Source organism: Vulpes vulpes, chromosome 9 (assembly GCF_048418805.1).
Source record: "Vulpes vulpes isolate BD-2025 chromosome 9, VulVul3, whole genome shotgun sequence".
Taxonomy (NCBI): Eukaryota; Metazoa; Chordata; class Mammalia; order Carnivora; family Canidae; genus Vulpes; species Vulpes vulpes.
Window position 1 is genome coordinate 102,227,809 of NC_132788.1, and position 12,514 is coordinate 102,240,322.

Consider the following 12,514-nt stretch of genomic DNA (forward strand, 5'->3'; position numbering starts at 1 on the left):
CTGCTGCCGAGGCCTAGGGAGCAGGCTCCCTGAAGACATTCCTCCCTCTCTGGGCAACAGGTCACAAGAGGAAACCCAGAGAGACTGCTCCCCAGCCAGCCTAGGCTCTGTTTAATCAGAGTGATTGTTTGCCCTCCTGTCTGCAGTATTTTATCCATGGTCTACTCGGAGCAAGCATCTGCCTTCTGGACCAGTTGAGCCCTTAATCTTGGATGGTCAAGTCAAGGAAAAGGCTCAGGACCCAGCCATCATCAGGATGCTTATGGATAGACTGACCCATACTCTTGAGGGGTCTTTGGGCTAAACTGGTCCCTCAGGCCAATCGCATTTTGGTTCCACACCCCAGCTGCCTCTGTGGGTAAGAAGGCAGGCAAGGTGGAATTCCTGGACTCTCTGATCCATATTCCAGGACCCCAGGACCCTTGGTGCTGAGACACAGGCTGGCAGCTCTTGTAGACTCTGCTGGTATCTCTGAAGGAGGCGTAGTAGCTGTAGGGGTCATGGCCACTTCTCTTTCCATGCCCCTAAAAGTGGACAGAGCTTGCCCAGAGAGGTGGGCAAGGCTCTGAGTGTGCTAAGGAGCTACAGAGCCAGCAAGAGAAAATTTCACAGGGAAAACGGGAAAAGGAAACGAGGAAAGCAGAAAGAGGGAGAACAGGAGAGAGGGAAGAGGACTGGTTTCCGGTCTGGACAGCAAGATCAAGGAGGCTGAGCCATAGCCCTGCCCCAAATCAATACACCAGCACTTAGCAAATGCCCACTCTGCACAGGCCGCCCTGAGGCAGCACTGGACTGAGTGTTCGAGGGCCACCCACGGCTCTCCTTGGGCTGCCTCTGTCATGGGCTTCCGAACGCCTTTCCCCACCATGACCTTTTGAGCATCCTCCCCATCTAACCTCTCACAACAAGTTTCCAGGCTGGACCAGCTGCAGGGAGAGGGGCTGGGCCTGCTCAAAGCATACTGTGCTGCTGGGACTCTAGAACCTTCCCAGAGGTCTAGAGACCACTATGTCCCAATCCGGAGTGGTCTCCCAGGGACTAAGAGAGGACCACTGTCCCACTGAAAGGTCACCACTGGCCCACCGTTATCTGGGATAAGCCCTTTGCGGAGTGGCCTGTGTTTCTGCTCATCAGTGACTGGGCCCTAGGGCTTGCTGACGGAGCAGGGTCATGGGGTGGCAGAGCTCCATGGGCAACCAGTGTCTCTCTTAGGCTGAGGAGCAGAAGGGCTTTGCTCCAGAATAATAACTGACCTGGGAACCTCTTGCTAAGGGTTCTCCCAACAAGAGACTCCATGACAACTCCTGTGAAAGGAGGGCCTTCCTCTACCCACAGCTTCTCACCAGGAAATGATGGTGCCCGCAGAGCACATTAAAATCTGGAAACATTCTGGATCATCAGGACTGGGAGGGGGTGATGCAGCTGGCATTGAGTGGGTGGGGGGCCGCGGATGCTGCCCTGTACCCCACAGCGCACAGGTTGGCCCCATAGAACAGAGAATGAACCTTGGTCTAGAACCTACCAAATCCTTATAGCCCTGAGGTTTTAAGAGGGGTGTTAAGAGGTAAGGAGCCTGGGCTGGGTTGGATAGATCACGAATACACTCTTACTGGGGTAAGAGAGACTGGGGGGAGGAGGGAAAGGAGCCCTCAGAACAAGATGGGCCCAGCCACTGCCTCCCCCAACTCTGGATGGTGACAGACAGGCCCTGGCATTACACACGGACCCCTACCCCCAGATCCAGAAGATCGAGGTATTTGGCACTACTAGCTCTCTGCTTTTCCAGCCCTAGGAGGGCTCCTGGCTTTTGGACCCTCTCCCTGTGAGCCCCGAGACAGACGAACAGATGCAGAGATGAGCTGTGGTAGGGCTCCTGGGGCCTCTGGACTCACCTGTCCGGTGGCCTGGCCCGAGCCGTCCGAGCACACGAACTGCACAAACTCCTTCAGCGAGTCCTGCCCGTGGTGGTGGTGGTAGCGGATGGTCGGGTGCGTGAAGTACGGGCTCGACTGCTGGATGATGGATGTGGAGGGAAAGTGCAGCGCTGATGCTGTGGCCCGAGGGCTTCCTGCATGCACGCCGGCAGGAAGAAAAGGGCATCAGGGCTTAGGAGGTGGCAGGGGTGCGACAGAAGATGGGGTAGCGGGGGTGGGGTGGGGACGGATTGCTGGTCAGACAGAGCACTGAGGAACCAGAGGAAAAGGGAGAACCAGGTAGGAGCAGGGCCAGGACCAGGGTAAGGAGAGTGAGGTACTGGCTTTTGGTGAGAAAGTTAAGGCAGTGCCAGGTAATTCAGCAATTGAGGTAAATAACATCTTAATGCAATATTTTTAAAACGTCAAACTGGCGGGGTGCCTGGGTGGCTCAGTCGGTTAAGCATCTGATTCTTGATTTCGGCTCAGGTCCTGATCTCAGGATCATGATCTCAGGGTGATGACATGGAGCCCTGTGCCAGGCTCTGCACTCAGTGGGGAGTCTGCTGGAGATTCTCTCTCCCTCTCCCTCTGCCCCTCCCCAACTATAAAATAAATAAATAAATCCTGTTTTTTTTTTTTTTAAAAAAACAAAAAGTCAAATTGGCAAACTAGGGCTTGTCAGCCAGCTGCTTGTCTTTGTAATGAAGTCTGATTAGAGGGCAGCCCAGGTGGCTCAGCAGTTTAGCACCGCCTTCACCCCAGGGCCTGGTCCTAGAGACCCAGAATCGAGTCCCACATCAAGCTCTCTGCATGGAGCCTGCTTCTCCCTCTGCCTGCGTCTCTGCCTCTGCCTCTGCCTCTGTCTCTCTCTCTCTCTCTCACATGAATAAATAAAAAATAAATAAATAAATAAATAAATAAATAAATAAATAAATAAAATCTAAAAAAAAAAAAAAAAGTCCCGACTAGAACCAGGGCTAGAGCTAGGGTGACAAGAACAGGTCAAGGGTGCCTGGTTGTGCAAATGCAAAGCCAGTCCCATCTTTGTTAAAATGTTGGTATCGGGACACAGGGGTAGGTCAGCAGTTAAGTGCCTGCCTTTGACTCAAGTCATGATCCCGGGGTCCTAGGATGGAGTCCTAGGGCTCCCTGCATGGAGCCTGCTTCTCCCTTCACCTCTGTCTCTGCCTCTCTCTCTCTGTGTCTCTCATGAATAAATAAAAATCTTTAAAAAAATATAAATAAATAAATAAATCGGTATCTGTTCATCACTGTTTTTTGGAATTGTTTTAATTGTTAAAAAATATTACTTTAAATATTATCTTGATGACTAAAGTTTTGGTGACTCCTGACACTACATTGTGGCAAGTGCCTCATTGGCTTTGCCCTGGTCTAGGGCCTAGGGGGAGTCTAGGGGAGGGACAGAGGAGGCCAACAACTCCTAAGCTCTGGTTAGGGACAGGACCCTTTGCCCCTGCAGGCCGAGCCCTCAAAATGCATACACCCAACTCCTGCGTGCACATGACTGTGCCTCTGGCTGCTGCTGCCCAGGCCACATCCCTGCGTGCTTGGCCCCACAGTCCTTGCACACGCATCCTCCCCACATATAGCTCCCACCCCAGCACAGGCCCCAGCTCTTCTCTGGGCTGAGTCCTCCCCCTCCGGTCTGTTTCCAATCAGCTCGCTCTTGCTCTCAGTTTCATTAGGGGGCTGAGGAAACTTGGCTTCTCTCTGGAGTTCATAAAAGCTGAGCCGAGCTGGGCCTGCCGCCCTCCCGCTGCCTACACAGAGGGCCTCGGTCCCCGCCCCCACCTTGTGGCCACCACACCCTGCCCCAGCACAGGCTGCCTCTGGGCTCTCAGCCAGGAGGCCCCGAGGAGGAAGCCGGGAGGGTAAACCTCACTCTTCTCCGTGTCCTACAGAAGGGCCCACAAGACGGCAGGCAGGCAGACACAGGGCAGTGTCCAGAAAAAAGCCCAGGCCCTTTTCTGCCAGAAGGGTACCAAGAGAGGGAAAAAGCAAACAAGGGAGCGGGGAGGCTAAGGACTCAGCTCCCACAATTTCCTGCCTGATTCCATCCCCTCAAGAATGCTGAGATGTTCCGACACCGCCCCCACCCCCCCCCCCCCCCCCGCCCCCACCAAGCACCCATCAAGCAAGAGAGCCTCCCAAGGCAAAGGGCTTGCTCCTTTCCCTGGAGAACAACCCAGGAGCTACCAGCCACTGGGCCTACCCCTTCACTTTCGGAAAAGGGCAGGGAAGGCCTGAGAAGGGAGCCTGGGCTCCCCTGAGTCCTCTTGTGGATCTGTGCCCCACACCAACCTGAGTTGGTGCTGGGAAACCAGACCCTGGGCTCAGCCAGGAGCTAGAAGAGAAGAGGTGAAAGGAGGACAGAATAAGCTGTGCTTTCCCGCCCACAACTGGCAGGAGGAAAGCAGAGCAGGTAGGAATGGGTCTGAGGCCTCTGCAGCTAAAGGGAGGTTGGAGAGGGCCTCAGGACAGGCCTGTGCTGCACAGCACACACACGTGCATACACATGCACACACACATGCACCAATGCACACACGTGCACATGGGGAGTGAGGAGCAAGTGGGAGGTTGCTCAGGAACAAGGTGAGGAGGTGCTGCCTTGGAGGGAGAGCCCAGTCCCGTGCCCGCCCTCCACCAGACCAGACTAAACCGGGGAATATTCAGAGAGCTTGGAGCTGTGACTCAGGGGCTGTGGCCCTAGCTCCTGCACCTGGCCAGCTGCCCCTATGTGCTCCACCGCCCACCCCACTGCCCCCCCCAGGCTCCCCATTTCTCACCTGGTCTGACTCCAGCAAGCACAGGCAGCGGGTGGTGAGTGAAAGCCATGCGCGGGGAGCTGCCCTGAGAGGAGAGGGCACTGCAGAAGTCCAGCTTTCCTGACTTCTTTAGAGAAGCCGGGCCTGGGGGGAGGAACCAGCAACACAGGGGAGGTTTAGCTGGGCTGGGGCAAGAGCAAGGGAAGGTGGGAAGCCAGCAGCTAGCTCCTTCTCTCCTCGGCCCCCTCATGGCTACCCCTGCTCCCCCACACCCCTTTCCTGTCTCCTTTGCCCCATTCCGACTCTGTTTCTCCGGCCTGGTATGCTGACTGGCCAGCTACAGGTGCTCTGATCAGAGAGGAACATGAAACCCTTGGGTGTGCAGGGTAGGAGATGAGCAAGGAAGGGGGCCCATCTTGCTCCCTGATGAGCAGATTAGGAGCTCATAGGAGCTCACACGGCACAGGATGAAACGGTGGGATGCAGGGGCAGGAGGATGGGGAAGGTGTGCAGGAAGAGAACTGGGGAGCCAGCTTCAGAATGAGGGAGGACCCGGAAGAGGGATGGGCTGGGGTCTGCTCTGTGGGGGCCCTGGACTAGGGGAAGCTCTCTGGTAGAGAGAATCCACTAGTCCTCGGGAGGGACTGAAGGGGTAATCCAACACCAGACAAGAGCATAGAGAAGGGGCTGGAGGACCTGGGTGGGTACTCGGGACAGAGCTGGACAGGAAAGGACTCCCCTGTCAGGGGATCCAGAGGCTGGGCAGCTGTAGGATGGGTCATTTGGGAGCTTTGCCCTGCTCCTGGTGCCAGAAATGGGGTGGCATTCAGTGGGAGACAGGATGCACAGAGAACACCCCACTGGAGCTCTGCCAACTAAGGCCATCTTTGTGCCCCATGGGCATGATATCTAAATGATGCTATGACACAGCAAGACCCTTGGGCAAGGTCCTCCAGGGGAGCTTGTCACCTGTCCTGCGCTGAGCCTGGAGGCTGTGCCCAGGCTGGGAGGGGTAAGATGGAGTGGAGCAGATCAGCAGAGCTGCCATCTTTGAGGCATAGAATCCGTTTGAGTGGGGGGTAGGGGGGCTGCAGTCTTAACCGCAGAGGGAAGAGGTGGGGGAAGGGCGAACTCTCAGCTGCCAGCAGAGGTGTTATCTGGCAGCAGCTGTGTGCCACCTGATAGCTGGCACGGTGAGGGGGTGGGGAGCACCCCCACCAGCTGTGCACAGCTGTCCCCATGGCCGCACAGCGCCTCCCCAGCTGTTCCCTGTCCTGCAGCTGGGCTGCTTAATTGGCGATTTGTCGCAGCACAGGGAAACAACGCCGTGGGTGGGTGGGGGATACAGAGGAAAAGAGGGAAAAGCAAGGGAGCTAGGGGTGCTGCAGGAGGGTATTGGGGGCCGTGCATGGCAGGACAGCTGGAAGTAGCAGAAATGGCAGGCACCAAAGCAGACAGTAGAGAAAAAAGAGTGGGAGCCAAGGAAGGGACAGTTCCTTGGGCACCAGGTCTGGGCAGAGGGACTTGCGGGCTGAGCCGCAGAAGACAGCTAGGGATGTGGCTCTCAAGGCACTTGAGTCCTTCAGGGGCAGTCACTTGACTGAGGCCCTGGTTGGGGAGGCTTCAGGACCTTTTCAACCTCTTCTCTCTCTCCCAGGGAAGTATCTGGGCTGTGTTGACCCCAGGTCTCTGCTTGCCACAAGGAAACACTGGGAAAAGCACCCAAAGACTTTCAGGATAGCTGTCCCACAGAGGTGAGCTTCATTCCTGGTCTGGAACCCACTCCCTCAGCCCCAGGTCTGGAGGTGAGCCCTCCTCCTCTCTACCTCCCCTCCTCCCAGGGAGCTGAGAGAGGGGAGCCTGTGCAGCCTATGTCTGGGCAGCAGGAAAGCAGGAGTACTTCCCCACCCTTCTGCCTTGCTTTTCCCCCAGCCCCTGTCCGGGACCATCCACCTGGCCCATCTCTGTAGAAGTGCATCTGGAAAACACCAGGGAAAGCAACATTGGATCAGGCCTTCCTCTTCTTGCTTCAGGGGCGAAGCCCCTGTCCCCAGGCCTGACCAGAGCAGACATGCCCCGCGTACAACACCCCCCCACACAGGTCTGTACCCTGGGTCCAAGAAACTCACACCTCAAGAATACACACAGATTGTACCGGCAGTATGTCAGGCAGAAGTATTCTGCAGCCAGCCTCCTCGTACAGGTATATGTGCATGTGCACACACACACACACACACACACACGAGTACACACACACGTACTCTCTCTCCTTTCCATCTGTGTTCTCTGGGTCTGCTCATGTCTCCAGCCAAGACTGGAAATGAAGGAGGGCGGGTTCACCAAGAAAGGGGTGGTTGGAGAGTATTGAGAGGACTGAGCAGGCTTCCCTTAGACCCTCGCCCTTCCTTAGCTTTCCTGCTTGATTTGAAAATGATTCTGGTCATTCTTTACTAGGCTCTGCTCCTCTCTGTGGAGGAGGCCCTTCAGATCAGTGGTTTCTAACTCAGGACGATTCTGTTCTCCTCTTCCCTATGCCAGGGGATATTCAGCAATGTCCAGAGATGTTTGGGTCATTATACTCTGGAGAGGAGAGGGGGCTTGCTACTAGTTGGTGGGTGGAGGCCACGGCTGCTGCTCAATGCCCTACAGCGCATAGGATGACCCCACCACAGAGAATGATATGGCCCCAATGTCCATGATGCCCAGGATTGAGGAACTGCTTTAAACCATGAGGACCACATTGCTGGGGCAACATCTCCAGAGAAACAGCAAGAGAAGAAGACCAAGCAAGCTTGGTGCCCAGGGCCTCTGCTTTCCTTCCACCACACCCATGGGCTCTGCTGCCCACGTAGGGACAGCCCAGTTCCTTGTCTCTGCTCTCTCCTTCAGCCTGGTCTGCCCTCCTCTGGAAGATCAGGAGGCAAGAAGACAGGTAGTCCACCCACAGCAGGGGAACCAGAAGAAGCTTGTTAGGTAAGCTGAGGGGGATGAAGAGGCTCTGGCTGCCCTGCTCTGGGTTGGTTCTACAGCACCCATACCTGCATCCACATCGTTGGGCCACCCACTGGACTGGCTGCTGCCAGCTGCTGGGGAGCGGCCTGTACCAGGATAGAAGACATCATCGACAGGGCTCTCCATCTCGCTGTCATCGATGGACTTGGGGCGCTTGGTGGTGCTGGGGAAGAGGAGAGGGATCAGGTAGGCCAAGGGAAGACTGAGGTATAGGTACTCGAACTGAGGGAGCCTATACTGATGATCCATCATGTGGGGAGCAGGGTCCTGATGACAGCAGCACTTCCAGGCACTCACTACGTGCCCACCCCTGAGACTAGACTGGTCCCGGGGTCCCTTGGGGCCCAGCCCTCCTGCTCCTCCTTCCTGAGCCCCTTCTCAGTCTGTGATACCCTCATCGACTGCCCATGTCAAAGAGGAGGAAAAGCCTCTTCAACTGCTTCCCTGGCCCCACCTTCTATTTCCCATCAGGCTCTAGGGCCAGGGCAAGTCAAAAGGCATTTGCCTGGGACAAAAATCCCAAGGGAGCTACAAAACTCAGACATCAAGGTACTATGTTATTTTATATTAAAATAGTATTGATGTGAAGCTATATTTTAACAAATCAAAATGAATGCCAAAAACCTCAAAATGAACCAAATATTCAAGTTCCTTTAAAAAAAAAAAAAAGGCACAGGATTCCTTCCTGCCCTAAACAAATGGCTCTGACAAGGCCTGAATGTGTCCACCTCCCAAACACCTCTCAACTCTATCCCTCCCTCTCAGGCTGCTGCCCCACCCAACTGAGGTCCTTCTCTACTCTAGCCTGCTGGGAGGGCCTCTACCTGGCTGTCAGTCCTGCCCACACATGCTGCTGCCAGGGGCACTTCCTGGAACACATATCCCTAGCATCTCCTACTTAAAACCCTTCCATGGGTTTTAATTCTAAACACCTTCCGCTGGCCTCCAAAGCCCTCTTTGGGGGTCCCACCAGAATGTCTTTCCTCGGCTGGGATGGAGGCTTCTGTACTTGGAGCATCCATCCCATGCCTGTACCAGCAGCCCCTTCCTCCCCACCTTACACCTGGGCTCAAATGTCTCTTCCCCAAGAGAAAGGCCTTCTCAGATCTCCACTGGAAGTGCCTTCCAGGCAGAGCTGTGCCTTGTTCAGGTTTACGTCCCCAGTACCAAAAGCTCAACGATGTCTGGTAGCATGGTGGGCCCTGGCTGCTCTGGAGCCAACGCCTTCAACAAGCGGTGACGTTTGAAGGCACCCAGGCCTTGGAGGTATAGCTGTCTACAGCACTTGAGATGGCCTGGGTGGGGATAGGGGGGCGGGCGGACTGCTGGGCTCACCTGGTGGAAGGAGGGGAGGTGATGGACCGCCGCCCCAGGGTCACCTGGTTTATGTTGTAGTAGCTGGGACTCTCCAGGTCTGCCAGTGAGAAGTTGGGCCCTGATGCTGTCGCAACAGGAGCTGGGAAAAGGGAGAAGGTGATAAGGTTTGAGGTGTGGAAGGCCCAGTGGAGCCTGTTTCGTTGTCATGAACAGCTTAACCCCAGAAGCCTCTTCCTAGCTGGGGGGAGGGGGCGGGTCTTTGGAAAACAGCCCTTGGTTGTGATTTTTTTTCCTCCAAAGCAGTAGAGATTAGAGATTGGGCTCTCTGGGCACCTCTGCTCCACTAAGCCCAGTACCAATGGACAGAGTGTCCCAGGAAACCCTGCCTGCCCCTTTGCCAAGACCCCACCAGCAGGGGGCCACATGGGGTCTGAGTCCCACCTCCTTATACCCCCAATCTGCTGAGCTCAACCCCGGCTAGAAGAAAGAACTCACTTACTCTGTGATACTCTCACCAGCTCCGTCACATTCCAGACCCCGGAAGTCACAAAACAGTCCTGGAAACTTAAGTGCCCTGAGGAGTGGAAAGGACAAGTGAGTGAGTCAGGCAAGGTTAGGAGGGGCTGCCTGCCTGTTTCCCCAAAGCTCTCCCCACTCCTGCTTTGACTCACCCCCTCCCAAACCTCTCATTCCAGACACAGGCTGGCCCTCAGGGGCCCTCATGTCTATACAAAAGAATGAGTATGCTTCAGGTAAGCCCCCACTCCTTGGGACATCAGCTTAAGTTCAGTTGAGGAATGGCTGAGCAAAGGGGAAGAAACAGAGGGAGAGGGGAGGCCAGGCTGGCCAGGGCGTAGGAGGGCAGAGGAGAGCGATGGGGAGCAGGGCAGGCCATAAGGCAAGGCAGGGGCCAGTGGGAGTTGGGGGGCACTGACCGTTGGGCAGTGGTTTGATGTCCGCATCTCCTTGCTGGTTTGAACTATCTGATTGTCCGGATTCTGCAGGAGACACAAAGGGGAGAATGGGTCAAGATCAAAGTGTTCCCCACCCACACCAGCCAAGCAGTTGCCCCTCAAGCCCTGTTAACACCTTTACAGCACCCTCTCCTCTGAGGGGAGCAGCCTAGGAGGACCCAAAGAGAGAAAGGAAGTACTATGGACACTGGAGCTAGATCATTCTCTGTGGTGGGATATCCTGGGCCCTGCCGGGTGTTTGGTGGCAGCCCTTGCCTCCACATGCTAGATTCCAGTAGCACCCCAGTGTGACAACCAACACTGTCTCCAGACACTGCCCAGTGTGGCCCGGGAGCAAAGTCACCCTGGGGTGAACAGCAGTGGTTGAGAATCAGGGCAAGGAGGATGCACAGGAGAGAAGCCAGTGACCACCTCTTTGCACAGCTGGGATGAACCCAAGGGTCCCCCATCCTCCACTCTGCTCAAGCTACCAGAGGAGCAGCCCTTTCCTTCTCTCACTTCATTAATTACAGCCATTCCTGTCAGCCCGAACCACCCCCACCTCACCTTTATGCTTATAGGCAGTGCCTGGCAACACAGAGGGGGGAGGTTTGCCCTAACGCTGTCGCCCGCTCTGTGCCAGCCTGTCTGGGCTGTCTCATGCCCCAGTGCCACAGCTGCTCAGAGGGAGCCCCGAGACAAGGGCCCATTGTGCAGTGGGAGCTCACAGAGGGCCGGGGCAGGGTGGAGTGTGTGTGTGAATATTTTGCTGAGCTTGGGAAAGCCCCCCCACCCCCGCCCCCCAGGTCCTCAAAGCTTTGTGTGCCAGGGGCACAATGGGGACCTCCAGAATGCCTGCCCAGGCACGACAGCTGGCGAGAGGGTGGCAGAGGGGGGCCAGCGCAGGTTGTGGGGCAGGGGGAAGGCTAGGCATTTGATAAAGAATCAGCTGCTCACAAGGGGACAACATGGGGGTGGCATCAGAAAACCAGGCCCTGGTATTGGCCAAGGCTTTGCCCAACTCTTTGACCCTGCCTCCTGCGTCTCACCCACCATCCCAAGGTCAAGCCTACTGGCTGGAGAGTCCACCCCTCACTGGCTTCACAGCCAAGTTGTTCACACTGAGGAGTGACCAGCAAGGAAGTTCCTAAAGAACATAGGGCCCATGAGATGTGGGCCCAAGGGATTGCAGCAAGGTGCCCTGTGGCCACTTGAGCCCCTTAGGAGGGATGGAAGGGTAATGCACAAGGGGGGCCAGTAAGAACAGCATCCTTGGGAGCAAAGGCCCAGGCTTGGCTCAGGCCAAGTTCTTGGGCACCTGCCTCAATGTGACCAGCGGGAAAGGACAAGCTGCCTACAGGACAGTTTCAGTCCCCACTTCCCTCATTCTTTACCTTGCCCCCAAAATAATAAATCTTGTCACAAATCAAGAAAACAGAGGTTTACAAGGCAAGTGCTAATGACAGCCCCTCACTCCCGAAGTATGAGGTACAGCCTGCCACACCTCCCTTTCTGCTCACCCCTGTGGTGTGTTTAGGGATACTGAATCCTACCCCAGGCCCCCCCTTCACTGGTGGCACTCTCTGCTCTGGAGAGACCTATAGGACCTCCTCCCACGCTCCCAGGAGGGCAACCTCTGTGCCAGTGTCTTGTGGATAGGAACTTTGTATCCTCTCGCCCTGGCCTATTCCTGGCTATCTGGGTCTGATTCAACCCCAGGCAGTCCAGGAAGGAGCCGGTGAGGGGCAGAGGTGGTGGGTGGCCTGCTCTAGGACCTCTGCAGATCGCAGGTGTGCTGAGCCTGCTTCCTCTCTGCCGACTGCCCTCTCCTCCATTCAAAATGTAGAAAGGGCAGAGCCGCAGGCCCAGCATGTGGAGCCCAGCGAGGGTGGCACATGCTCCAGGCTCTGCTGCCCCGGGGCTCCTGCTACTGACCCCACCCACCCTGGGACCAACGCAGTCCCCACCAGGCCTGCAGGTCTGGGTCAGCGCAGCTGGGGGAGCCACAAGAGTCCACCCAGGGGTGTGGTCGCAGGGCCCCCTGGAAGCGGCCAGGTGGAGACAGAAAGCTGCGCGCATGCGCATATCCAGCCCAAGGACAGAAAGGCGCGAGAACCCGACAAAGAGATGGAGGTGGGCCAGCGACTACGGCAGAGACAAATGGGGCTCCAGGAGAGCGCGATAGACAGGAAATCCTTCTAAACCAGGACACTGTCCCGAAACGTTATTGCTGTTATTACTATTAGCTTGATGTAAAGGAGCAAGCGGGAGCGGGGATCCAGCGCGGGCGAGGCCCGCTGCCACGCGCCTCCAGGCGCTGCTGGCAGCCATCTTAGCCCTTGGCAGCCATCTTAGGCTGGCGGCCCAGCCAGCGTCCCCACAATGCCGCCCCCGCCGGCCCCGGCAGGCTCAGCCCAGCTCAGGACAAAAGGCAGAAACGCTGGAAATCTGGACCCAGGCTCGGAGGCTCAGGAGCCAGCCGGGCAGCAGGGCAGCTTCAGCCAGGGCTCACCGTCCTGCCCTAGCGGCA

General features: G+C 56.4%; 1 protein-coding gene across 19 annotated transcripts in view; it reads right to left on the minus strand.

Moving 5' to 3' along the window:
- Positions 1–12,514, minus strand: part of NFIX (nuclear factor I X) — a 96,548-nt gene that overhangs the window by 11,781 nt on the left and 72,253 nt on the right. For 13 of the 19 annotated variants that reach the window (XR_011994472.1, XR_011994471.1, XR_011994468.1 and 10 more), the window contains 6 exons: positions 9,967–10,029; positions 9,531–9,605; positions 9,050–9,170; positions 7,741–7,877; positions 4,724–4,846; positions 1,893–2,068 (listed from right to left, as the gene is read on the minus strand). Coding sequence is in view for 14 of the 19 variants with exons in the window: in XM_072721467.1 (XP_072577568.1) it covers positions 1,893–2,068; positions 4,724–4,846; positions 7,741–7,877; positions 9,050–9,170; positions 9,531–9,605; positions 9,967–10,029 (695 nt within the window). In the remaining 5 variants the exon portion in view is untranslated. The remainder of the gene's footprint in view (positions 1–1,892; positions 2,069–4,723; positions 4,847–7,740; positions 7,878–9,049; positions 9,171–9,530; positions 9,606–9,966; positions 10,030–12,514) is intronic. The other 6 variants (XR_011994470.1, XM_072721474.1, XM_072721470.1 and 3 more) reach the window with 1 other exon arrangement.